General features: G+C 40.8%; 2 protein-coding genes across 2 annotated transcripts in view; one reads left to right on the top strand and one right to left on the bottom strand.

Annotated features, from left to right (window-relative positions):
* The window catches only part of ANO10 (anoctamin 10), a 121,811-nt gene extending 108,185 nt beyond the window's left edge, over positions 1 to 13,626 (top strand). Inside the window, 1 exon segment of the mRNA XM_050325467.1 lies at positions 12,753 to 13,626. Within this exon segment, the coding sequence (XP_050181424.1) occupies positions 12,753 to 12,788 (36 nt within the window). The 3' untranslated portion in view covers positions 12,789 to 13,626.
* Positions 13,627 to 18,441: 4,815 nt separating this feature from the next.
* Positions 18,442 to 27,130, bottom strand: part of SNRK (SNF related kinase) — a 42,477-nt gene continuing 33,788 nt past the window's right edge. Inside the window, exons 6-7 of the mRNA XM_050325341.1 lie at positions 26,195 to 26,329; positions 18,442 to 22,293 (exon numbers count right to left, since the gene is read on the bottom strand). Coding sequence (XP_050181298.1) covers positions 21,075 to 22,293; positions 26,195 to 26,329 — 1,354 coding nt within the window. The 3' untranslated portion in view covers positions 18,442 to 21,074. The remainder of the gene's footprint in view (positions 22,294 to 26,194; positions 26,330 to 27,130) is intronic.

Genomic DNA, 27,130 nt, shown 5'->3' with positions numbered 1-27,130 from the left:
AAAACTTATTTAAGGTGTTATTTATATATTTTCCCCAGTAGTATTGGTGATTATTCCCATGTCACAGAAAGATGAAACAAAATCAAGAAGCGAGTTCAACAGATGGCAGTTTCAATGAAATGTGTTTCTTTGATCAAAAGTTAATAAGATTGCAGAATTCAAATATAATTATTTGAAGGTTATTTGTATGAGGTTCATACTGAGTAATACAGAGTAACATATATATATTTTAAATAAATACTCGATGGTAATTAGTCTTTGGGATATACTATCTGCTGAAAAACTCCTTTGCCAAACTGAAGTGTGAATTCCCTGTAACATTCTGGTAGCAATATTGGCCAGTTCTGAGTTTCAGAGGTTGCAAATGAGAAGGGCATCAGGAGGAGAATTTTCAAGGTGACAAAACCAAAAAACCAACACTTGAAAACCAAAACCCCAAAACATGCTCCCGTTAATATTGTTGATAATGCCCCTTTAAATGCAAGCATTGTTAAAGTCTTCTTTATGAGTGCATTTTCTTTATTTTAGATAGATAGATAGGTAGATAGATAGATAGATGGATAGATGGATAGATGGATGCAGTATACAGGTACACAGGGAGGGAGAAAGAGAATGAGCATCTGTGTGTGTGGATGCTATTCAGCTCCTTTGTAGGTGAATTCTTACACTGGTTTATTGTAAACCACAGCCTCTTACTCTTTTCCTTTGCTGTATTTCCTTACACCACTAATAATTGCCATTATTTCCTATTAACAGGGAAAATTATATGCTCTCTTTTTAGTATGTAAGAGATACTTGCTTTAGTTTATTGAAGAAATGTTTTGCTATGGTTGTGAATTCTTATTATTTTAGAAAATGATGTAACTGACAGCCATGGCTTTTGCAGTTCTGTTGGTCCTACAATGGTATATGCAATTTTCACTCTTTGCTTTCAGATTATTTCCAGCGCCAAGAAGGAAGCAGGACCATGTGAGCACTGACATATTACTAAGCGCAAAGTGCAGAAAATGGATTTCTGCAGCTTGTTAATATTTTGTAATTATTTGTCCTGCCCCAGCTTGCATGTTTGATTTGCCCTGAAGGTTCTCTGGGAATGTGTGTTCACCTTCCATCTTATACCATCACATAAATTTGCTGTGAATTAGCTAGGTGACTCACTGGATAATATTGACTCACTTTACTGATGCAAAATCATATGATGTCTTCAGCATTTATTTAGAGTCCTTTCACAGCACTTACTGGCATGTTTGTTAAAATATGGTTGGTTTGACAGATGTAACAGCCTATTTTATAAAGGTCTTATAAAATTTGCAAGACAACATATGTTTTCTCACAAATGGTAATGTTGTACAGTGTTTCTATAGCATTTGGACAGTTTTGATGTGCTACAGCTAATGTGTTGAAGAGAAATTATTTTGGATGTTTGTGGTTGCACACTAGATAATGAGTTTGTTGTGATAGATTAAAATTGAGAAATAGGAATGTGATGGTACTGGTAACTCAGTAAAAGCACTTTGCAACGTATAACAAATATTTCAAGGCCAAACCTTGGGGTCTGATAGAATTAGTGTGGCAATTGAACATGAATCACAATAGTTAATCCCTCAGTGCATGCCGAAGCTGGCACCATTAGCTCTAATTTCCATTGAAGCAAAAGAAGGAGGTCAGTCTTGAACAGCAGCTGGACTGGAGCTGCATATATCTGTTCCAAACGTTCATTTCTAGGCTTCAGTTTGTTGCCAGGCTTTATCCAGCCCCTCTCAGCAGTGCCCCAAAGTGGGGCTGTGCTAGTGGTACTTTGTCCTTCCTTTCCTTCCCACCGCTCCTGTAAAGCAGAGCAGAATGATGGGAGTGGAAAGAGAAGTGCAGCTCTCTTCCCAACAGGAAGCTACCAGCTTCCAAGGCCAGTCCTCTTGGCAGTTTTTCTGGCAGCAAGTTTGACCCTCGCCCCCACCTGTGAATTTAGAGACAGAAGGGAGTGATTTCTCGGTTTGAAGGAACTGGAAGTAAAAATCTAGGGAAGAGGGTGCAACTAGGGCAGTAGAACAGAGGGAAGGGAATCAGCAAGGAATAGATCAAGAAAGGGAATAAAATGCTATAATAAAGCAAAAATACTTTAAGGAAATTAAAAAGCAGAAAAAATAAGGAGTGTTAGCAAAGCATATGAAAATTTACTTATTCTGTACCTGGAAAGGCTGCATAGACAGAAGGTTCAGATTGAAGAAGTAAAAGAGTAATTGCAGTACACATGCCCCTTTCTGCAATTATTCAAATTTTGTTTAGAAGGTAACAGTTTCAACATGAAGTTCTGAACCTAAAAATCACAATGTTATTAAAATCAATACTTGCAAATATATATTTATTTTTTATAATACAAGTACTATGCCCTTATATATTGTCCTGCGCAAAATTTAAATTAACAGAGAGAAACTGGGTTTACAGGGCTGGCAAGGCATGAAAATAATAAAATTATATAGTCAGAAATCATTCCTACATTTTTTCCAATCTAAACCTCATCTCAAAATCTTTTTCTGCAGTTCCTCAGTTATACACCATAAGGTGTTCAAAGGCACTAAAGCAGATCTCAGAAACAGAATACATGCTAATACTCAGCATATCTGCAGATTCACTGTTTTATCTTCATATTACAAAGCTGCTTAAAATATCATAGCTCTTCAGCCTGAAAATAGTAGCTCTTATACGGCTTTAATTTGCTCTTTATTGCAAATGAATTTCATAAAGCTTTACAACGAAATTGCTGATGGTATTAGAGGCAGAAACCCACACAGTTTCGTTAGGGTCTCTGATAGCGGTGCAGGTAGTTCTGAAAAAGGGGCTGCAGAGGAGGAGCACCGATGGGCACAGCAACACATCCGTGTAAGGCACAGGAGTACTTTGTTTTTCTAGTGGAAAAGCCGAGAGGAGGAGAGGAACCTTGCCAGTTGAGTGCTACAGCACTTCGAAACAAAGGTGGTCAATAACCTGCAGCAAGGCAGGTTTCCTCCCATTTACCTGTTGGAAAAAGGGCAAAAGCCTTTTGTTCGCTCGTAAGGTAGGAAGTGTATAAATGGAAGGAAGTCTGGTTTCGCTGAAGTAAATGAGAACTTTGCCATTGCCTTCAAGGAAACCAGACCTTTACCCTTTGCTAGGTTGTTTAAAATTGCAACAGGCTTGGCAGAGTAATTTGTAAATATTGCCATACCTGTAATTTAGGACTGTGTCACTGTTATAACTTTACTCATTTTGAAGAAATGCAGTTATAAACTACCAAGCCAGCCTTTTACTCATTTTCAAAATACCTGTGCAAGCTAATTTAAAGTTTATTCTGATTCTCTTACCTGCTTATTAGACAGTCTTTTGTAGTACACTGAGAGTAATGCTTCGTGTTCAGTTGTGCCTCTTCTGTGAAAATGGCAAGTTTAATAAGCTTTATGTGTCCTTTGTGTACGTGTGTGTATCTGCATAGGGGTACTGAAGCTTCCAAAGTGGCAATGCACAGATGTCTAGGATAGAGTGAAAACCAGGGATAACACATATTTCCACATCCTCTGCCTGTGCTTAGTTCAAGAACTTCCTGGGCCAGATCAAACCATGAATCCATCCATCGTAAGTAATTTGAGTAACTGACTTTACCTGAACAGGTACATGACGTAATCCAATCAGGCAGATATCAACCTAAATACATATTTAAAAGCAAATCAGTAACCTGTAGCCAGTTAATACACATGCTTGGCCCAGCGCTTAACTAAGGGAAAACAATTTGTCTCTTTCCACGAGGGCATAGTCCTCCCAAGGAGCAGGGTACTTGGCAGGAGGGGAATTTGCCTTGTCCCAGGTGTCTTTGGTGGAAGAAGGAATTCTGTCATATTGCCATTTTGGAAGTATTTGCGAAGAGGTCTTTGGCATAGTTTAAAATCAGTACAGTTGACTTCTTCAGAACATTTACTGTAACTAGCAATTGGTTACCAGCTCTGTGTTGATTGTTTTTCACTAGGCTGTGAATAGGCAATAGCAGAACCCTCAAAGAAAGTAGAAGGAATCTCGTCTTCGAAGAGAGAAACAAGAATGAAAATATTACTTGAAATTATATATACTGTTAAAGACAAGTGCTTGGAGCAGGAGAGCCTCTGCAGGGGAGGACAAAAAATAAGGTGGCCTGGCAGGTCCCTTCATTGCTGGTCTTGGATTCCTTGCCTGTTAAACTTTTAGTGTTGAAAATAGTTCTTCTTCACCAAATAATCCAAACGTTGAGTAGTTTTTCATACATTACAGCATTAAAATGTTATTTTTTTTAATACTGTGGTAAGAGTAACTTTAGAATTAAACTCTTTCTGTGCTGATAGAGCAGATAAACAAACAGAGAGGCAAATTCCTGCTAAGAAGGAAGTCCTTCACAACAGTGGTTGCTTTTCCTGTGTGTCTGCACAGTACTTAATGTGGAAGTTTGATTTCTTAACATGAGGTTTGTACTTTGGATGTATTTTATTATATTCTACTTACACTGTTCAGTTGTTTGATTTCCTTTCTCTGACATATTTGTCAGGCCGAAGTTTCTTGACTGCCACAAAAGAGGTGGAAATTTTGTACTTGCAGCATTGTGGCTGGTGTGTGGTAGCAGGACAGAGGACAGCCGTGCACCCTGCATTTTGTCTGCTTATTTATGTAAGATTTATGTCACAAATGGAAATTTCCAAAAGTAATACCTGAAGTTAGGTTTTTAGTTTCATATCTGGAGTCCAATCTAGATTACCTAATGAATTCTCTGCATAGAAGGGTAACCTTTTCTTCTTCCTGCACGTTTCTTTGGAAAAAATCTAACAAATTTAGAGAGAAATGTGAGCACAGGTTATAACTGAGACCAGCTGGGCTTGGTCTGAGGCTAGGCATGCCTTTGTGGCAGAGCAGAGGGTGGGCAGGGCGCTAGTGCTTTGGGTGCTTGGGTGTTGGGCTTTGTGTGCCTGAGTTCCAGTGGTGGCCACATCTGTGTCCAGAGACACTGTCTGTTCCCTGCTGTGGCACGGATTACAGGGAGACACGTTCACGTCTCTGTTCTTTTTGTGGCATTAACTGGTTTAAATGAGTCTCTTGCCTTTTGCGCATCAGGATTTGTTAAGAGCGTGTTGGCAAAAACTGTGTGGGTTTTGGCACGTGGAGCACTGCAGTAGATGTTGTGTGGTCTCCTCTGGCTAAACCTCTGTGACGTGGGTTTGTGCACTTGAGGGTGGCTTCTGTCTGTAACCCAGCAGGTCCCTTCTGGCCTTAAACTGGGAAAAACGGAAACATGGAGTTAACATGGCTTTGTTTACTAGTCTGAAACTTATATCCTCCAGAACCTGTAGTGAGCTCTGTGTTTTTGAGATCACCCAAGCACCTGGCTGTGCAGAAGTGTGGGAAGGGGCTGTCCCACTGCAGCGCTGCCGACCACCTTGGAGTCCTTCACCCCTGCTGCTGGTGGTTTTTCAGACTCTGGTTTTGCTGTTTCTCAGCTGTCCCTCCTGTATCCTGAGGCAGAGTGAGCACAAAGGATGTGAGCTTAAGAAGTTAAATTAGTGTCTACTGAGCAATCTGGTCCTTAAGCCAGGCTCTTATTGCTCTCACAGAACCTCAAAATGGTTTGGGGGGACTGGAATTGGATTGGAATGGATTGAAAGGGACTGCTGGAGGTCATCTAGTCCAACCTCCCGGCTCAAGCAGGGCGCCCAGCGCATGTTACTCAGGATTGTGTCCAGATGGCTTGTGAGCATCTCCAGGGAAGGAGATCGGAGTTGGTATAAAACCAACACAGCTGTGTCTGCAGTTAGGCTCTAGTGTCAGCCATATCCATACACTAGGGGTTCATGTCCAGAGGGCTAGTTAAACTCTCAGAGTGCTGGGTATTTCTCTTCCAAAGGGTATCTGCCTGCTCAGGGGCTTCCTGCTTAGTGAATAAGCTTGTTAAACTTCCGAGAGGCAGAATAGTTTGTTTTACTCATTTTCTCATGGTTGGAAGTAATAATTGCAAACTGGTAATTAGCATTCTCCAAAGCCCCAGAGAAAATGAATTGTATCATAGCTTACCCTGAAATCATTAAAACAGTTTTGATGTGCTGCTACCCAAGGGACCAACTGCACCTTTAAACTGTAGTGATGTCTCTGTGACCCAGGTCACAAAATTACAGAAATGTGTGAGTGATGGGCACACATCTGGAGGGACTGCACAGTCCTCCCCTCCCTTCTGAGACGTCACCAAGGTCATGTCGCATTGGATGTTTTTGCATCATTGCTTTCATATCCAGTCAATAGTTTCTGACTCCAAAAATCTATTGACCGGCTGCTTATTGGATGGGAGGTAATTGCATAAGCTAAAGGGGAAAAGGGAGACCATCCACTGGGCTGGGCTGGCATCCTGAGAGGGCGATTCCAGCACACACTCTTCACTAGGCATTCAGACATGTTGTTTAACATTGTGTATTTATCTGGCACTTGGCAACTCTGTGGTCAGTTATGGTGGAAAAAAGTTAATTTTAAAAAGTATGAACTAAACATAAGAATAACGTAAATGTTCTGAGGGACAGAATACATAAGTTATACTTCTGAAGAAAATACTATTTTACTATCTAATGTGACTTCTACTATTATTTCTACACTTCTGTACTGTCTAATGAACTAAAATAAGGTTCAGCAAAGGGTGACTAATACTGTAAGAATATTGTAATGAGTATTAATTAATACTTTGCAATTTAAATCAGAGACAATATGAAGTAGATCAGAAAAAAGTCTTGGGAAAAAAAAAATCTACTACAAATGGGGTTGCTTTGTCTGCTGTTCCTCACAGTGCTATTAATCAGGCACGATACTCCAAGGAATGTATTATGTGATTCTGCAAATTTCCTGACTCTGCACTTACTAATTTTGCAAACCTATTGTTTCATTAGCACTACCCTTTGTCCTTTGTATTCTGTCTTGAATTAGGCATACAAGAAAGGAGAGAATTATTTCTTGCTCTTTGCTGTTACCTTTTGTTTGTTGTAGCAGATTCCCACTCTAGGTCTGAGAGTCCAGGCAAACTTCCTGTCACAAATCCTGCAGAAACAACTATAGAAATCTCTCAGCCTGGGAGGGACCTCAGAAGGTCCAACCTCCTGCTCAAAATAGGATCAGCACCAAATTCAGACCCCAGGGTGGTGTGGGGCTTTTTCCTATTGGGTCTTGGAAAACCTCTGAGGACAGAGACCATAAAACCTCCCTGGACCCCTTCTGCAGCGCTTAGTTATCGTTGTAGTGAAATGTTTTCTGTTGTGGGATTTGGTGGGTTTTTTCCTATTTTTTAATGACCACTTTGTTTCTTGCTCCCTTGCTGTGCACCTTGGCAAAGACCCTGATTTAGTCTTCTTGCTGATCTGCTGACTGTAGATATAAACAAGTGCCTCAGCTGTTTCACACAGGGCACATGCATCAACTCCCTGCCCATCTTGGGTTCCATGGGTGGGCTCGGTGGAGTTGATCAGTATCCTTCTTGTACTGAAGGGTCCACAACTAGATACGATATTCCAGGTGCAACCTGGAAGTAAGGAGAGTAATAGGTGCAGTGCTTGATAACTTTTCAGTCCTCAAAAAGTTACATTACTGTACTTGCTTACAGAGTCCTCATGAGAGTGACGATTCAGCATTTGTTTCTTTGTTATTGTCAGTTTAAAATTCTTCTCACTTCCTTACCAAAAATCTGCATTTGACTGTTTAGTGCTCATGTGTGGCTTTGCTTTATAGAGTTGTTTCCACTGGGTTGCAGCATCACAGGGTCATTGGTCTGTCTCTGGTAAATAAGGAGGTTGTGAAATTGTTCCTGCAAGTCTTTTATCATAGTACTGAAGTAAGGGGGAAACTGTGTTCTGGAAATCAATAGCTTTCAAGAAGACTGAAGGGTTGTGCTGGATGACTTCAGTGAAAACAGGCATTCAGTGTTATATGATGGCTGTGGGGTCCTGGGATTTACAAACAGGAGTGTACTAGTACAGAGGCTGGTTATTGCTACTGTAAAGAAGCATCAGTTATCATCTCCAGCTAAGGCAACTAACAGGCTGCTGAAAAACTGGTCAGAGTCAGAAATGAGGCTTAAAAGTAACCCCAAGCCTGCAGTCCTGAAGTGCCATTTCCTGCAGAGTGTTCAGTGCCATAGATGGAAACCTTGGGGGAAGGTTTGTGATTCTAGATGTGAAGTTACCACGGCTTTCCACCATTATAATCAGTGAGAACAAATTTCCATTAAATAAGTTTTGAACTTCAACACAGAATAAAACACTAGATGTGGAAGAGTCTTACAGAGTTCTCTGAAGTGGGTGGTAATTTGCCTATTCTATAACTGGCTGGTACTTACAGTTTAAGTTGATGCAGTTTCTCGGCACAGCTCAAGAGCCAAGAAACTGCGTTTGTTGTGACTGTACACCATTAGGAAAGACTCATTTAATATATATCTGTCATGTTTTCATATTATAATTAATTTTAGAAAGTGGGAAAGATACCATGTAACTCTACACTTTCTAACTGGTCATGAGCTGTGCTGTGTGGTGCATACAGGAAAACCAGAAGATGGAGTTGCTGATAAAAAGCATCTGCCTTCATGTCTCCTTGTATTTAAATAGGCTGTTTACATGTCCATTCTTCATATGAACAAACATATGTGTATGTTGAGTAAACATATGGAGAAGGACCAAACTGGTGAGTCATTAGGTGCTGGTTTCATTGGTTTTCATGTTTATATGCTTTTTATTTTCTAAAATTGTTTTCCTCAGTTTGTGGTTGAAGTGTCAGTTGGCATTAACACACACAGTGGTAAAACTTAAGAGTAGTCAGAGGCTGGCTTACCAGATCTGAGCATAACTGGAAAACAACAGCGTTCTAAGCATTTGACACAGAGCTGAGCAAGGGCAATAAATCAACATTAAACTGGCAAACACTGTCAGCTGCCTGGTAAATGCTGGCTGTCCCGTAGAAACCATAAAGGAAAGGTGAGAATGTCTGATTAGGTTATGAGCGTGTGTGGAACCAGCCCTGGTGCAGCAGAAATGCTGGGTTATCTCTGTCATCCTCTGGTGCAGAAAGAAGGTCACAGATGTATTTGCAAGATAGGGTTTGTGAGAGGCAGCAGAGGCCTCTCAGCCGCAGGGGCAGCGTGGAGCCACGTGCTGGGACAGGCAGTGTCCTTGCTCAGAGCAGCCCCGCTGTGCAGAGCGAGGGGCAAAGCATCTCTCTGCTTTGATGCCCTGTGCACAGGGCTGGGAGATGAAAGAGGGCCATGGTCCTCCTCGTGCCGCGCAGGAGTAAATGGATTTGCAGCGAGGCTGTGGCTTGAACCGAGCCCCAGCACTGCTACGGGGAAATACCTCGGCAACTCCTCCGCTTTGGCTGTAGTTAAGGTCTGTGGTGCTGCTGTGTATTTCTGTTATTTCACCTTTGTAGCTACTTATTTTTGTATTTTAGTATTTTTCGCAGCACTAAATCACATGTTCAGGCTTCCACAGACCCTCTGACTTGAGAGTTACCACAGCCTGTACATTAAAGTTTGTGTTTCTGGTTGGGAGCCTGCAAAGGAAGTAGCCTGATTTTCCATGCTTGCTGTGCAACTCTATTTGTGGTGTGAAAGTATCTGTTATGTTTTATTAAAGTCCTTTCAGAAAGTGTAATGTTGAAATGTAGAGAAATCTAAGTAATTGGTAAAGACTATTTGTAAACCACAGTGAAGGTTTTTTGCTATTCCTCCTGGAAGTACTGTCTAATTATATTAGGTGTGCTTTACAAAGAAATTTAAACTTAAGAAAAATGGAAATAGCAAATCTGTTGAATGACAGCAGATAAATATTTAGAGCATTTCCTTACAGTAGAATTTTAGAATAAACAACACTATAGCCCCACTAAAGTAAACTAATGTTAGTTTAAACACATGCTTCATTTAGGTGTTGCGTGCATGGGCTACTGTTGCTAAGGGTGCTGCATAAAAGAGACCAGTAAGGATAAACCTTTCACTGCTAACTCTCAACTGATAATGGATGAAGAATGGTTTCTTGAGCCAACTCGTATCGGAACTGTGCCTCTGGTCAGAGGCTTTTAACAGCCCTCAGCTGAGCTTTGTTTGTCATTATGTAGCTAGTAGGTTTGAAAAGTAGATTGAGAAGTTTTTAATACTTCTTTTTTTATATTTTTAAAATATTTCTTAAAGCTTACAAAGAAATGTCTTTCTGATGGAAGAGTAGTTAACTCAGTCCCTCAGTTTGTCAGCGAACCTGTTGGGAAAGGTGATCTTAAAAGGTACCTCATCAGTTTCCTTTCTCAGGATCAGAGAAAAAAAATACACTCCCTTTCCCATATGTTGTCTTAGAGAAATATTTTCCTCTTAGAACAGAACATTTTCTTTCACAGTAAAAGAAAATTTAAAAACTCTTCAGCCTGAACTTGGCAAAAAATTTTACTGTTTAAAGGTGCCACCACATGTTGCTTGCCAAAGTGATTGCTCTTAGGGGAGCCTGCTGCTGCCAGGTACTGCCAAATATGTTTTGGTATTAGAAATTGTAAAGAAGAAATTATTTATGCAGCTCTTGGGGTTCTCACGTGGCTTATGATTCATTTCCTGAAATATGTGTGACTGCATTTGGACTGGTTTTGCCCAGGCTGTGTGTGCCATGCCAGCATGTGAAGCTATTTTAAGAGGTTTTTCTACTGACTGGCCCACTGAAGAAGCTGGAAATTTGTTTGTTCATATCAAATATTTTAAATATGATAGCATAAGATTGCCAGCATAAGAGAATCCTAGCATAAGGTTAGTTCAGTTAAAATCAGGAGGGCCTTCAAAAATAAATTATAGTAGTCCTGCTTGTACAAAGTTTTGGACAGATTACCATTTAGTCATCATTAGTAGTCATGTGCTTGGTTTTTTTCCAGACTTTGGCAAGCCCTGCAGAGATCAGAGAATAAAAATACCTTTCCAGTTTTCTGCATTCCTCATCAATCCCCATATAATTGCAACACCACTCAGAGTTTAAGAAAATCGTTCTAAAATAAGAAAATTAGGTTTGAATTTGATGAATCAGGAACTGAATTGAATTGCTGTCTTCTGTGTCTTCTTTATGTCTTTACATTAGGAAGAAAAGGTCACTTTAATTAAAGATGCTTTAGTTTTATTCAGACATTTATTTAAATAAATGAATCAGGATGCAGAAGAGGAATCTGTATTCCAGCCTTTAGCTATGGCTTTTTAGCCTGCACTGTTGCTATGGAGAGGCATATAAATATTTGTATCACAAACTAATTTTACTTCACTTCTAGATGGCATGGAAATACAGATAAAAATAGTAAAGAAGAGTTGTTGTAGGTATGTTTTATCATGCAGAGTAATGTTTTGGAATGGGTTCAGGCACAGACAAGCAGCAAAAGAAAGGCAGAAGGTGCTCTGTTTATGCATCCAATGTCTTTCTATCCCATGTTGTGTGGTAGAAGTGGAATTTATTTGCAGTTTTCTCTTTTCCAGTTTGTTTATAGTGTTAGTTGGTATTTGTCTTTCTAATAGCTTGTGTGTTCTGGGCCATTGGTATAAAAATGTAAAAGAAAGAACTTGAGCTCAGTAGCCCACCACAGTCCATCCTCCACTGGGGGGATGATACAGAAACTGCACAGCTGCTTAGGAGCTGGAAGGTGCATAAACTGTTTCTCCATATGATCACTCACATCTTTTCATGTCCAGCCTTTTTCTTTCCCCGCCTGCCGGATTGCCTCGAAGGAGGCAGCGATGCTGGACACCTGCCTGCAGCCTCCTGAATTCCAGCAGTGCTCTGCCTCTCCTCGCCTCTGCTCCTCTCCGTGTCCTTTGGGCTGGTCTCCATCTCGTCTCCCTCCTGTGACTCTTGTCTCTCAGTCTTTTTCTTCGGGGACTTCAGTCACTGTGACTATTTCTTAGTATAGCAGGGTGGTTCCGGCCTTCCAGACATTGCAAGACCCTTGGATGACAACCCCAGGTGGTGTGAGATAGATAGACACCTTTGGCACAGTTTAAACTCTGCTCTTGCTGCCTCTGCAAGCCCCATGTTATGAAACATCCTCTCTAACAAGAAGTTTCACAGAGTAGTTCTGGTTTCTCTTTCTCAGCAGATATTTTTAACACCTGGGGTTGTTATCCTGGTTTCACATAGAGAACTTTCTGGTGACATCCTAAGACAATGAAAACAAAACTAGTTAACAACAGGATTGGAAATAACACATATTGCCATAGCGGTCTGCGACCTCCCTCTTATATCACAGGATGTTTTTTTTCAATCCAACAACAACAACTAAACCACAATAAAACAAAGGAACAACAAAAAAAGAAATACTGAATTAACAGTTAACAGATTGGTGCAGTGGGAAATGGGGGCAGTGTAATGTCAGTAGTTCACTGACCTTTTAAAATCCCTTAAAAGCTTAAATATTTAAGGCCAGATGAGTTTTATGTAAGGCATTATTCATCGGAAAAAGAATTAATTAACATACAAATTGCATTGTCATTTTCTGAGTCTTTTGGTGGGGAAAGCAATGCCTCTGTTAAAACTGTGTCTTTTGTAAAAGTCATGCATAATGGGCTTGTGTTTTTCTGTTTCTAAGTACCAAAGCTCGACCTCTTTTCTTTGGTGTAGTTTTATTGTTCACAGTAGGATTTGGAAGTTCCTGCTTTCGGATTTTGCTGGTTTGTGTAATTCATCTTGCTGCCGCTGCACTCAGTGCATCTTCTCTTTTCTCCCCTTCTCTGGCAGCAAATGAAGCTGGCGGCTGAGTCACTGAAGGAGTAAACACGGAGGAATGAGGATGACTAAAGCAGTCACATGTGAGCGGGCGCTGCTCGGGCGTGTGTTTGTGATGGCGTGTGGCTCCCAGTGCACACTCCATCATCTACTGAGTAGGTGGCACCTGCTTATGTGAAACTTGGTAAATAATCTTTGCCTGACACTGTAAAAAAAATTGTATTTTCTCTCACTCTCTTTGTTTCTCGTATGTAGTTGTTTGCAAAGTCAACACCAAATAAAACACTCCAGCTTATGCCAGGTCTGGTTGAAATCCGCCAGACTCACTGTGCTTTGAGTGATTGAAAACAGATCCTGCGAGGAAGCATCCAGAAGCCAACTAGAGTTTTCAACTGCAGCTTTCTAAAGGAAAAAAAAGTAGACTATTATTTAATTCACAGTGTATTGTCCCTTTGGGGTTATTGCTCCTTTTGTCCCTTCATTACGATAGCTGTATTATTTCAGAGACTTGCTTATTAACCACTGTTTGCCCATAGGAAATTAATTTAAATATTTTATACATTGCATAGGGAACAACCATGTACTCCATTATATGATCTGAGAAATAGTTAAATATCATATATAGATATAGATATCATAGAGAGACATACTCCTGTATGCTGGTTCTCTTAACTAAGCCCCAGCTAAAATCTTTCCAAAAGCTAGGTAAAAAGCATTTAGTAGTAGTCAGATTGCTGATCGGTAATTTAAGTGTATTTATTTTTTAATTTATATTGGCTTTTGGTATCACTTCCCTGGATCTTGAACTGCAGTATTGTACGAATGGATCTTCTGAATCAATAAACTGACGGTAACAGATCAATTAAACTTCATAGTTGATATACCAGTCCTTGCTTCTGTGGTGAATATCTGATTTATTTTCCTTGCATTTCACAGAAAGGTAGTTCTCCTAATGTTTCATTGTTTTCTGACAGTAATAGGACCAAAACCTACAGTGTTTGCTCCTGTGACCTTGGGACAGTTTACTTTCGGCTGCTGTGACCTTCATTTTTGGTAGATGTAACTTACCTGTATGTGAGACTTGCTGCAGTTTTGTTTGGAGAAATCTGCTGTTGCCATAATTAAGGTATTTGCCTACTTTGCACATTCCAGATTTCTGCCACAGGGTCCCCCCAGCAGAGTAATATAACTAAGCCAAAATAATGTATTTTGTCTGGAATTTAAAATTAGCATTTCTCAGGTTCTGCAGGTGTGACCCAGTAAGAAATGACAGCGTTCCCTTGGGAAGAGGAGCAAACCCGTGCTACGGATGCTGCCTCTGTTCTTACTTCCCCTGCTGACTTCAGTCCCCCACGCTGCTGCTATTTCAGGGGTATCTGCTGGGCTGCTGCTGTTTCACAGCCTGTTCTGAAGCCGTGGCAGGGTTGTGGCTGAACAAGCTCTGCCCTGTGGAACTCCAAGGGGAGTGTGTCACCCTTCGTATAGCGCTGCAGAGGTCCCAGAACCAAAGCTTTTTTAGGAGTTGTCCATGAAAGCTCCTCAGCTTTGCAGTCTCTTGCCCAGAATCTGAAGTTGCTCACGTTTGCTCAGGTTTTAACTGCCTAGTCAGTGTGAGTGAGCACTTCAGGAAAAAATCCACCAGTTCCTGGTGGATCACGGTCTTGTGAGCTTGTCATAGCCTTTTTGAAGGGATTCTGCTGGTCTGTTAATTGGTGCTGGTTTAGGAGCACAGAGTTGGTGTGTTTTGCTGATGGCAACTGTGTCAAATGTTTGGAATAATTTCTAAGATGGATTGAAAAGAGAATCGTGTTGTGTCTCGACTGCAATCACATGAAAAAGAAGTAAGTCAACTTCTGCAAAATTGACTTAGTCTACAGAAAACAGGAGGAGAAATGGACCCTACAAGGAAAACCACTAACAGGAAAATCTCTACTAAGGTTTAAGTACCCAGTGACATCAGTAATGTTAGCTGTTGGCCCTTGCCTTTGGCAAATCCCTTCACTTCTTCTTAGTTTCCTAATCTATCAGTGGAGATAATACTGTTCTTTAGGTGGATTCTCCATCTAAAGGTAGTAGGTATGGAAGAATTATGGGGAGTGAGAACTATGGGACTCTGTTTTATAGGGATTCAAATTTATTCCAGATGCTGGGAGAACTCTTGTTTTACCATCACAGATGCTACAGAGTCATGACAGAATGTGTTTCTGTCCTCAAGAACACACAGTTTAGCTTGCTTAGAAATGCTCCCTCCTATTGCCAAGTAGTATTTTGTCACTGGACTGAAATTTAGCTCCTTATTCCTCTGTATGTAGCTCTTTGGCCTTTTACTGGGCCAGGGTTGCTGTGTTTCGTACTGTTTCTTACTGGGTTTTGCTTTGTCTTTTGTTTTTTTTTTTACATTCACGATGGCATCTATTTTCATTTCTCACTTGAGAGAAAAAAGGTTTCTGTCTGTGCCTTTGAATATGTTGTTTCCTTTCTGCTGTAGCTGCATCTGTAAAAACTGTAGAATGCCAGAGATGAACCTTATTGACCAAAATCAGTTGTCAGATGAAAATATTAGAAAGAGTAAGATATTTACCAGTAACCACCATTCAAAAACTGTGGAATCTGAATTCCCAAGGCTCCCAAGGTCTGTGGCATGGTCCCTCACACCTCTGAGACAGCCATGGCTCTGGGCCTTCCAGGAGTGCAGGCCAACAGATGTGGATGCAGGACAGTTCTGCCAGTGCCTGAATCTAAGCAATAGCATAAGTTCATCTCTGGTCTCAAGCTTTAGGGAGAAACCAAGGATGAGTCCAGAGGCATCTTCTTTGGGAAGATGACTGTGGGAGTAGCCCTGACCTATCTGTTATGATTTGGATTTTACACATCTCCTTGGCAGCAACACTAAGAACCAAGAAAGCTGTTTCCAAGAAGGGCAGTCATAAATCATTTGCTGGTGATACAAAAATCCTCTCATCGGGTACATTGTGAGCCCTTGATCTAATTGTGTTGCCCAGAGGCGTCTGCTGACTCAAGATCTCTACTGTTCACCTCCCGTGAACCTGAGGACAGCAGAAAACACTGGAAAGGTTCCTCTGTAAGCAGTCAGGCAATTATGGGTATTTTAGCCTACCTGGACCTGAGGGAAGTGATCTTGAATCTCATTCAGAGAAACGGGGGAGTTACTTCCTTATTCATATAAAGAAAGCCTGTGGGAACCATGCCTACCTACTACTACCCCATGCTTTCTTCAGGAAAAATCTCCCATGCCTTTCCCAAGAGCTGCAGGGGTGAGTGCCAGTGTCCAGCTGGAGCTGGGAGCAGGGCCTGGTGACTCACCTGCCAGCCTGAAGACTGATGCCCTGAGAGAGGAGGGATCTCGCAGCCCCCCCATTGCTCCCTACAAAGCAGTGACGGCCTCTGTCACCACCGGCGTGATGAGGACGATGCTGGGCCTGCTTTAGTGCTCCTGGTTCCCGGGCCTGCCATGCTGAGCCAAACCTCTCCCAGGCTCAGGGCATGAGAGACAAAAACAGATCCTTCGGGCCTGCCCCGTGTATTTCTCAAGAGGGAGTGGTGAGAGGGAGGAAATAGGAAGATGTTGCACAAGGATCTGCTGAAATTAAATGCTGAGGAGACCTGACATGACACATCTGAGGGCCTTGTGAAATCCACACAACCTCCTTTTGCTTCTCTGGCCCTCTAAATACAATGTAATTCTTCCACCATATGGGAAAATAGGGGTCATCTTTTTTTTAATCTCTACTGTAGTGATACACTGTCACTAATACAAGGTTCTTGACTTCCAGAAATTGATGTCATTCATATTACATGCAGATAAGCTAAACTGAGTCAACTTCTTCCAAGTAATTACAATTTATAGTTTAAAAAAAATAAATAGCCAAAGCCTGTACTTCAAGGAAGGAGAAGGCTAAAACAGTTGTAGAGAGACTGCTCCAGAGAAGGGCAATCCAGCTGTCCTTCCAAACGCCATATGGATGTGAGTTCAGTGGGGGAGCCGCTCTGGCTGCAGCCAGTCGGCAGCTGAACCAGTGAGTCACTGTTACGCTTTCCCAAGTGCAGTCATGTTAAGGTGTTATTACTCAAACACCTTTTATTGAAAGCAAGTCATAATTTGGAATTAGTGACAGACAGATCAGTTCTGATTCATTCACAGAAACTTAACCATGGGAAAGGCTATCCGGGTGGCTGGATTGTCTCTAATGTTTGGAAAATTCCCGTTTGTCCATTCTCTGTTTATTGCCAGCCAGCTGCATTGGGATTTTAACCACTAGCACATTCCTTTACTTGCTAACAAAAATCCTTCAGAAAAACCTGCCATGAAAAGTAATCTGACCTGCATCTACCAACTATTGCCATGTTACTGCTCGGCCTTGCAGCTCTGCTTGGAGGGCAGTACATCTGTTACGTCTTACCTCACTCAGGCACAGTCACAGTCCTGTGAATTCCTTGTCTGCTACCACCTTCACCCTGTTTTGCAGTGACTGGAGCAGGAAAGCTCTTCAGCAGTGGTGAGGTCCCACCTGCACAAGCCTGTGGGTACAGCTCTGCACAAGTAGCCAGGCATAAAGCAACATTAGTGGCACATATTCACATAACCTGTTAGATGCTGTTAATCCCCGTGTCTGTTCCCTCTCTGGCTGGTTACAGTCTGTGCTCCAGAGCAGTTAACTCACAAGCTCTGTCTTAAATCACTGCAGCAGCGCAGAGTGTGCTGCTCCAACCACAGACACCTCTGAGGGGGACCTGGTGCTGTGCATGAGGTGTCAGCAGCCACTGGCTCACAGGCAGCCCTGTGCACTGCACTGCGTCACAAAGTGGGCAAAGTGGGATGGTGCTGCTGCCCCCTCCTCAGCCTGAACTGCCCTTCATAGGGCCTTGGAAAAAGACAGCAGTGAGTGGCATCACTCTCCTAACCACACCTTACAGCACAGCAGTTCTCAAGTGATGGCTTATGTTGGGTGGTTTTTTACTATCACCCATTTTACATTGCAAAGAATGGGACTGCGTTAGGCCTGCATTAAAAACATTCAATCTAAACTGGTGAAACTTCACCTCATGCCTTCACAAATACTGCTTTGCACAGCACCTGTGCAGATTTGGCAGCATACAGACCCATCAGTCCATCTAACAAGGGCAGCCTGAAGAGAAGCACTGAAGCAACTTCCTTCCCCCAAGAGTGGTGTCAGGGCTGGGAGAGCTGTCCCTCCCCTCCCAGGACTGTAACAGACACGTGTGGCTGAGATCAGACTCATCCGAGTGACCTGGGCACATGCACAGCAAACATTTTAGCTGAGACTGGAACCTGTCGTGTCCTGTGCTCCAGAGCTGCCAGAACAGCACCAGCCACTAAGAAGCTGCCCAGGTGTAGCACTCGTGTCCTCCAGCTGAACAGCGGCATGTCAGGTTTACTAAACCCTTTTAAACCATTCTGAAGTTCTGCCTGAGGAACAGCTCCCTCAGCCTTTAGACAAAAAGCCCAAAGGAACAAGTTTGATCTGTGCAAGAGAAAAACCAGAAATCCGCAAATTAATGTTCATCCTCACACAAACTTGGATTCTTGCAAGGCAACTAAGCTGACATTTCCACTGCTTTCTGTTTTAATTTGTGCTGCGCGTGGGGACTCGGCCCGGAGCCTGTGCTGCCCTGACACCCCGAATGCCGGGAGAAACAAACCGCATCCACATGCTAATCATCGGTTATGCATCAATCAGGATATCACTTTTATTAACTGGATTTTCCATTTCTGTTGCACACCATGAATGTTTATACAATGAAAAAGCCAAACATTGCTGGAAGCAATAAGATCAGATATTTCTGTACCCTCTTAACACACATACATGGATTCTTTCTTGGTGAGAAATTTTTATACTTCTGTTCATTAATGCTGCTTATTTAGACTGCTACTCTTAAAATTCTGTGTCAAGATTGTCACATCTTAAATACAGATTAAGTTGCTAGAGGTACATTACTTTTTTTTATATATATTTATATACACACATACAGAAAAATACAAGACTAACTGTTTTTTCCACAATATTTACTTTATACACTACTGTAACTATATGCAACTCTTAAAGACACGTTAAGGGGTACAAGAAACTGTTTACTTGCTCTAAATAGTTTGGTCCAATATTATCTTAATGTAGTGGTTATTCTCGCCCTTCCTTTTACGTGACGACATAACACGACGTACACCACATGCACAATCATTCACCTATCAACAAATGGGGAAAGGACACCACTCAGACTAACACATCTGTACACCCAGAGGTTCAACCAGCCACACACAACTATAAGGCTATAGTACAACTATGCAGCATAAATGGTCAACACTGCTGTTCTAAAGTGAGCACCATATATACAGTCGTATATAAAAACATTGGAAACAAAATACACCCGGGGTTAGTTAAAAGGTGCCATTCCAAGGCTGTACATAATATCAGGAAAGAGTATTTACAATACTTGGAAAAAAGCTGCAACAAATAAAGTTTATTGCCAATGCCCTTTATAAACTCGCCTCCTACGTGGATGTTACGCTCACTGTCTGTGAACCACACATCTCATTTCTGGCCCTTGGTAAGATCCCTGCTCAAAAATTTCAAGCAAATATGTTCTATGGCTTCACCCACACATCTACTTTTGTAGCTCTTTACTAAACTGCAACTAGAGTTCAAAAAACTTAAAGAAGCGAAACACTTATCCTTTGCCTTGTTCAGGAAGCAGAACCTCAGGAAGGACAGGCAGGCTCGCCAGGAAGGACACCCCACGCAACTCAGACTCTCCGAAGCCTTTCGGTAACGAAAAGAGCCGTGGTGAGCTGCACACATCCTGACCGAGCGCAAGCCCCGCTCTGATGCTCCGCTCCCTCCTTGGCGGACATGAAAGGCGCTGCATTTGACCCTTCTGCAAGTGTTACAAGATGCTCAACAGTGTCAAAACTCCTCTGGGATACCCAAGGTCTGCCCAGGGCGCTGCTACATAGTACCCCCAGTTTCACTAGCATTGCTTAGAAGACCCAGTGCACAGCATGAAAAAATAAAACATTCTTGCCCTTCCCAAAACTAGGAATCTGCAATATATTTTATTCTAGATAATAAAATTCCACAAAGTTAATTCATCTGGTCAAAAGTATCCTTTTGTACAGAAATACTCTAAATCAAGACCTTGCCATGGCAATGGGAAGCCCAACAGGAAGGCTGAGAGCTGTAAAAGAAACATTTTCCTACAGGCTATTTTAAATGGACTTTATGAAAAAGCACTATTACTGAGGAAAAATAAGTGACCTACATGTGGGGAACAGCAGTATTTTAAGCCTTAAAACAGTAATAATGACAAAAATGTAAATGACAATAACAATTTCAATGTGAATCCAATTACCTAATGGTTTTCCATCCCTTATTGCCTTCTGGAATCTCAGGGAGGGGAGGAGAGGACAGGGGAGAGGGTTTAAAAGGTAAAAACCTAAAATATCAGATGTCATGATATACTACTAACAAAAGTAATTCATACAAATACTTTATTTTCAGTTAGCATGTAAAAACTCAGAAGTAGACTTAATAATTTACCTTTGTTATATTAAAAAAGATTGTCTGCTTGTAATATTAACATATTTCTATGGGAGAAAGCTGCCTTACAGATCTACTTGCCTTTTTTTTTTTTTTCCAAAAGAAAACTGCTTCTAGCAAAACAAGATCTTTTCAGTTCGATTTTTGAGCCACAACTTTATCCGTATCATAGCTTAAGACAAATAGGTGTGGGTTTAAAATCATATTTCAAGATCACTAATTTTCAGTGCATCTTTGCTTTGCACAAGCCTTGGAACTTCTGAAAGCTCCCTGAAGAGTTTTCAGCATCAAAACATTATTGCTTTGGTTCTGTTTCAGACACATAGAAGTATGCCACGTATCACATATTTTAGTTATCACAGAAGGTCAGAACAAGAATTAACATTTCACAGGCAAACAAAAGCTTCTCTCTCTAGTTTAAGTGCAGAACATGAAACTTCTAAGTGCTTCATTTACATTAGGATCCAGATATTTATTTTAATTTAATCCAGATCTTACATAGTAAAATTATAAATGTAAAAATTACACAATAAAGTATTCTGCTTTGTTGAAAAAGAAAAACGTATTGGCTAGCAGCATGCAAAGACCATGCATTGTCATACCATCAAGCAAACACAAAATTAAAGTGTAATAAATAACTGCTCAAAGCCCACTGAAAAATCTTAAGACAATAAAAGGGGGTCCGTGACAAGGTGTTCACAGCTCTGACCAGGAAGAACGATGCCGTCAAGCAGATCGAGCTGTCAAAGTCAGGTCATCGTCAAATGACATGACAACAACTGGTTTGACTGGAGGTACACAGCAGCCCCTCCTTTGGGTTCCGCTGAATATTCACAGATATCATCTTTTCACAGAGAGGTAGTTGTAGCACATTGTTTTTCAAGTTCCTGTTCTTTATCCGTTCCAATTCGTTTGTTGTGTCTGACATTTGGTCGGAAAAAAATTTCAGGTTGCCCAACGACGAAGCCTGGTTTGCGCTTCCACCAGAGCTTATACACATTTTCCACGTTGATTTCTCCTGTACTTTTACACTGGAAAAGGACAGACTGTTTTGGGGATCAATAATGTACTTTGTGCTGCCGTGAATCTGCGAACCCAGGCAAAGGCTCATTAACTTCAGGCTTTCAACCAGTTCCCCTGCACTTCTGGACGACAGCTGCATTGAGTTTCCGGACCCAGCGCATCTCCGGGTGGAACCCGAAGTGTTGTTGGTGCTACCGCTGGAGCCACCGGAGGGACTCCCCCCACCTTTGTTGCTGTCACTTGGGCTTGTTTTGTCTACCCCTCCGTTTCCATTGCTTGGTTTGCTTTGTCCACCACCATCTCCCTGGCTGCCAGGTGGCCCTTCGCTACTATCCCGCCTGTGCCAGGAGTAAGTAAACCCGCTGTCTTTGTCGAGGCGTCTCCTACTTTCTGAGTCGTCATCGCTCGTTTCTGAGCTGCTGCAACTGGAGCCCCGTCCCTGGCTTTTCCTGCGGTGATAGCGTTTGTGCACGGTGCTGGGTGAGGCAATGTTCATTTTTAACCTGCTCAGCTTTGGCGGTAAGTTCTCGTCCATGTCAAACTCGTCATCGGACTCGCCCTCCTCGAAGATCTGATTGAGGACTGGTGCGCTCTTCCTTGAAGTGAGACGGTTTGTAACTGAAGGCTTACGACGCAGAACAACTTGAGTAGAAAGAGAAATAGGTTTTTTATCTTCCTCGTCCTCCTCTTCGTCTTCTTCTACTCTGAACAAGCACTTCCGGCCACTCGTGGTGGGTTTTAAGCTCACCGATGGGACAGCTGAGAGCGCCGGCCCAGCCAGCTCAGGAATATCTTCCTTTTTGGCCGAATCCCCCAGGGCCTTGCTCCTATGGCCATTGAGGACGTTCTCAGCCGTGCGAGCTGGTGACTGAGGAACAGTTGCGTGGGAGAGAGGAGATGCCGTGAGGTCATCCTCCAGATCTTGGGGGACGTCAATTTTTGTTGGCCACGACTGCCTATGTAAACAATTGTAAAAGATAAATGAGAAGTTAGATCACGGCAAGCATTTCAGAACATACAAGAAAATGTAGTATCTGCACCAGAGAAACACAAGTGCTGCCACACAAATTGGCCTGCTGAGTGGCATGTTTGTAAACAAAAGCACTGAGTGACTGAGCAAAAGAAAATGTTCTCAGAGAATGTGCATTCCTTCACAAATGCTGCTGCTTGAAAGGAACATCATCTATGCAAGAGCGTAGTTTTGAAATTATGTTGAAATTATGTCAAATGAACGTTTTAAGATTTCACTGCTCTCAGAAAATTAATAAAGCCATAAAAAACTTAAAAATAATTGTGCCTCAATAATCTGAAGTAGGTATAGAACCACCAGAACCTAGAGGAAGGTCTAAGCTGATTCAAGCACAACCTAGATAGTATTGCAAAGTACTTTTAATCTGAAGCTTCTCTTATTCTCCCCCCCAGTATTCTTAATATAAAACCTAAGTGAGAATTAACATGAGTGAGACTGAAAGGGTGAGTCAGAAGACACGTTCTCTCATTTTCAGTAAGTCTCATTCAGACCAAGCTCTATTCTACAATGTCCCCCTTAATTCTAAACACACATGAACTGAGATCACACATTTATTTGTCTTTAGCTGAGCAACTGGAATAAAACAGCTGCATGAATTCAGGACTCAAGCTGTTTAAGAATATGACACTTAAATAAACTGTGAATCCAAGTTGAAAATGTATGTCTGTACTAGTGCTAGCTCAAACCAAAATGAGTGTGAATGGGTTTTACAGTTACCAGTGGATGTCTGATCGCCATCATCTAAGTTACTATCTAATGATTTGTATTTGACTTTAAATTTAACATATATTGTAAATTTCCCATAATGTACACAGAATAAATTATGAACAAAGACCATCAGTCTTTACCCTATTTTGAAAGCCTAATTCAAAAAATCAACACCTTTAACCAAAAAATTAACACTGAAAGATTCTTCAATCGCTTCACTCAGTATAAGCCCCAGTTGCTTGTGGAGACCAAGAAATATTTTTTAACCTCTCAAAGGGTTGTCTTGAATTTTAAAAGGTTTGCCCATCATTTAACTTTACAAAACAAAAACACTCTAGCATACTGCATGAAAAGCTGTAGTAGAGACCTCTGTTCACATATGGACAGCAGATTACAGGACATTCCCAACCATATTTTGTGTATGCCAAAAGAAATGGTTGCATGACTTTGTAGCCCAGTCTAGAAGCAAGAAGGAGGAGGAAAGCAGGAGAGGAAGCAGAGAATGTTTCACACCAAGTGTGACCCCAGGTATCTGCCTGGCCAGCCAGGAGTGCTGGGAGCCACTGACCCAGTTTTCTGATGACTTGTGCTCTGCTGCTTATTTTAAACACAAAAAACTGCCTGTAATGAGCAAACAGGACTTAAATAAATTAGAAACATAACTACAAATGTGACAGGAAATGAAGCTCTAAACCTTTCAAGAATTTACCATGCTTTAAGAACAGACTGGTTTGTCAGCAAAAAAAGGAAGAGTTCTGTGGTTGTCACAATAAAGGGCAAATATAGTATCTAACAGGACTGTAGTTGCCAGGCAATAAGCCTCCTCACTACAGTATGTTTATCTCTCACAGCAGCCCATATTTACCTTCCTTCTCTTCTGCCTCTCCCCTTATTCCCAGCAGGCCTGAGGGAAGAGTGGGACAGAAGAGAAGCTCAAGGTTGCAAGTTACATTTTATTTTTTGTAAATCTTTTGAAGTCTCAAAATCAAAATAATGCACTACTTTGTTATCTTTTCCATGAGGTCATTCTACAGAAACACTTTGAATTTATGAACATCACGGAGGCAAGGAACAGCTACCTGGGATCATTAATAGCAAGGGTTCCTGAGTTTTTACATATGTCCTTGTCATGAAAAGAAAAAGTATATTCATTTATAAATTCATACAAAGATTTAAATTCACTGAACTTGTTTGTTCCAGTTTCTTATATAACTCGAGTTGCTCTTCTACTGAAAGAATGACACTGACACTGAAAAAAAAAAACCCAAACAATTTAAAATCACACTTTGCAGTTTTAGCATTTCCATTTGAAGGGAAACTCCAGGTTTTCCTCTAAAATAAGTTGTTTTATAAGTAATACTTAGTATTAGACACATTTGATTGGATTTCTTTTTGCAAATACAAAAATAAAAGGATGATCCATCATAAGAGAACTGCCAAGTTACAGTATTACCCTTGAAGAGAGATAAGCTCTGTAACACGAATCTCCAGACCATTTAGGCTCTGTAGGCAACCCTTAGATGCCTGCAACAATAACTCTTCTAAAGTACTTGTAACCACGTAAGATAAAATTTCCTACATAAGTGACCACTGAGTGAATGACCCTCCAGGGTGTCTCCATCTCCCACCTGGAGATGACAAAGATACTGCAAACCACTGCAGCGTTTATAGAACAACATCTCATAATTCAGGTAGACAGAACAGTATTCAGAAGAGATGCCTCTAAAATCTCAGCCTAAATCCAAGGTAACAAACAATGGAGACTTTAATCTATTTTCAAAAATATGTGTTCTTAATTTATAGGAAGTGTCCATTTTTTCTAGATTTAACTTGAGGTAGCAGTACCTCACTGTTATCAGTTAGACCAAGGAAAATATGACTGTGCACCTGACGGACCCACAGTAGCATTTATGTCCCTATGATAATCCCTATTAAGTGATTTCACGTATGACTGCATGGAAGTTGCACAAGGAAACCTTTGGAATGAACAGTTATTTTGTCTCTCTAAATCCTACAGACAGATTAACAACTGTGAAGGTGTTACAAGAGTTAGCAACTCTAAACATCTGCACAATCACATAATACTCTTCTCATTAAGAGATTAGCTAATAACAGTTACCAACAATACTTTACCAAAACCTAAAGGCAACTTTGAAACCACTGGAGTTTACAGGACAAAAGTTAATGGAAATGCCTCAGTACATCCTCCATCTTCACTGGAACGATTATCAAGATGAATAATGAATATTTTTTCCAATACCAGCAAATTCCAAACACTTAACTCAGGAATTAAACAAAACACAATGTTTAAGTAAAATAACTCCTCAAAACTTGCATCCTCCAATATCAGTGTGCAAGTGGAAATTATATTATTTGCCTTGTATTTGGTTTTGGGGGTTTTTTTGCATGTTTGGTTGGGGTTTTTTTATAGCATATGCTGCTGTAACTGAAAATATGGGATGCTCTGATAACCGGCGGCAGAGCAAATGGACTGGCTGAACATATCAATACCAACTACATGCCAGAAGCCTTTTAGTTTTACTGTGTCACAGGTTGAAGCTTTGAAAATCTTAGGGACCCTCACTATAACGTTTCTTAGATCACATTTTTGTCAAACAAAAAAAAAATAATCTATTGCCATGTCTTTAAATGACTGATTAAAGCACTAAATTCAAGCTTTGCTTAGACAACAGGCATATCAACTGACACGAAAAAGAACATAACCTACAGATCAAATTTAGAGTGGTTTCTCATTTATAACACATTCTCATCAGCATGTTTATGGATTATGCAACAAGTTTTGCTCCAGGGATATTACATAACACAATTTGTATGAGGAACTGAAGGTCAATGAACAAGCCCTTTTTTAGCAGATGTGAAAACTTCTTCAGGTACAGACTTCAAATTGATTAGTCATTTCCTGACAATGGTAGCAATTGAAAATATTATTGGCAATTGATTTCTGAACAGCTTCTGAAGCGTCCACAGCACTTTAAAGACATTTAAAATTCGCAATGAGTATTTTACTGTTTTTAAGAAAGCAGTACTTGAGCAATTCAATAATATTCTCATTAAGCCAAATTAAAAAAAAAAAAGCCATTTGGATTCTAAATTCTCACCTGAACTGAGCTTTGATGTTGCTGGGGCTTGCAGATCTGGTCTGAATTTCCTTCTCTTGTTTTTCTCGGAGGATCCTTTCAGCTAGTAAGAAGTAAGTAGCAGTGATGTGATTGTATTTGTTAGTTTCCAATGCCCTGAGGAGAGTACAGAACATGAAATAAACCATACATCAATGATTTCTAAGAACTGGATGTGCATCTCACAGTTTGCTGTACTTCCCATAGCAGGAAGAGCAGAACTGCCTATTTTTTGATGTTTTGATAAGCATGTTTCAAGTTTTATTAAAAATAAAGAGCCAACAAATCTAGTAATTTCAACTATAGTTGGATGAGGACATCCTTAGAGTATCATCCAAAAAAACTAAGGAATTCTTTTTTATTTTACATTCTTTAAATTATAAAGTGTTTTTCTTTAATGTTATGCACCAATGATGGGCCTCCCCACTGGCACACACAATCACAAAGCCCTAATATTTGATTATGCAACAAATGGAGGAAAAAACCTTCATTACTTTAGGGCTGCACATTGAGTTTACAGTAAAATTAAGTTTATAAGCCAGTAAGCATCAGTCAGACATTCTAACAGAAAGGATGCCACTAATGTACAGCTAAAGTTTAAGAAGTGAGACTGCTGCATCCCAACCCTCATCAGTGGTAATATACTAACAGTTTTTTCCAGCTTAAACACATACAATTAAAAAAAATAATCGAGACCTCTTTCAATTTTGGGAATATTTTAGAAATTTGGCAGTTTCAATCTGTTAGAAGAAACTATATAGCTTTCAAGCAAGTTCACTCAGTTACAATGACTTATGCATTACAAAAGGAATAATATTTTAAATTAACGAATATTCAGGTACACAGGAAACATGCTAAGGGAAAAATACTAGAATTTATCCCTTCCCAATATGCATGAGAAACAAAGCACCAGTAAAA

This window comes from Myiozetetes cayanensis, unplaced genomic scaffold (genome assembly GCF_022539395.1).
Source record: "Myiozetetes cayanensis isolate MyiCay16 unplaced genomic scaffold, myiCay2020 scf1, whole genome shotgun sequence".
In the NCBI taxonomy this organism is placed as follows: domain Eukaryota; kingdom Metazoa; phylum Chordata; class Aves; order Passeriformes; family Tyrannidae; genus Myiozetetes; species Myiozetetes cayanensis.
This window is presented reverse-complemented; position numbering and strand designations above follow the sequence as displayed.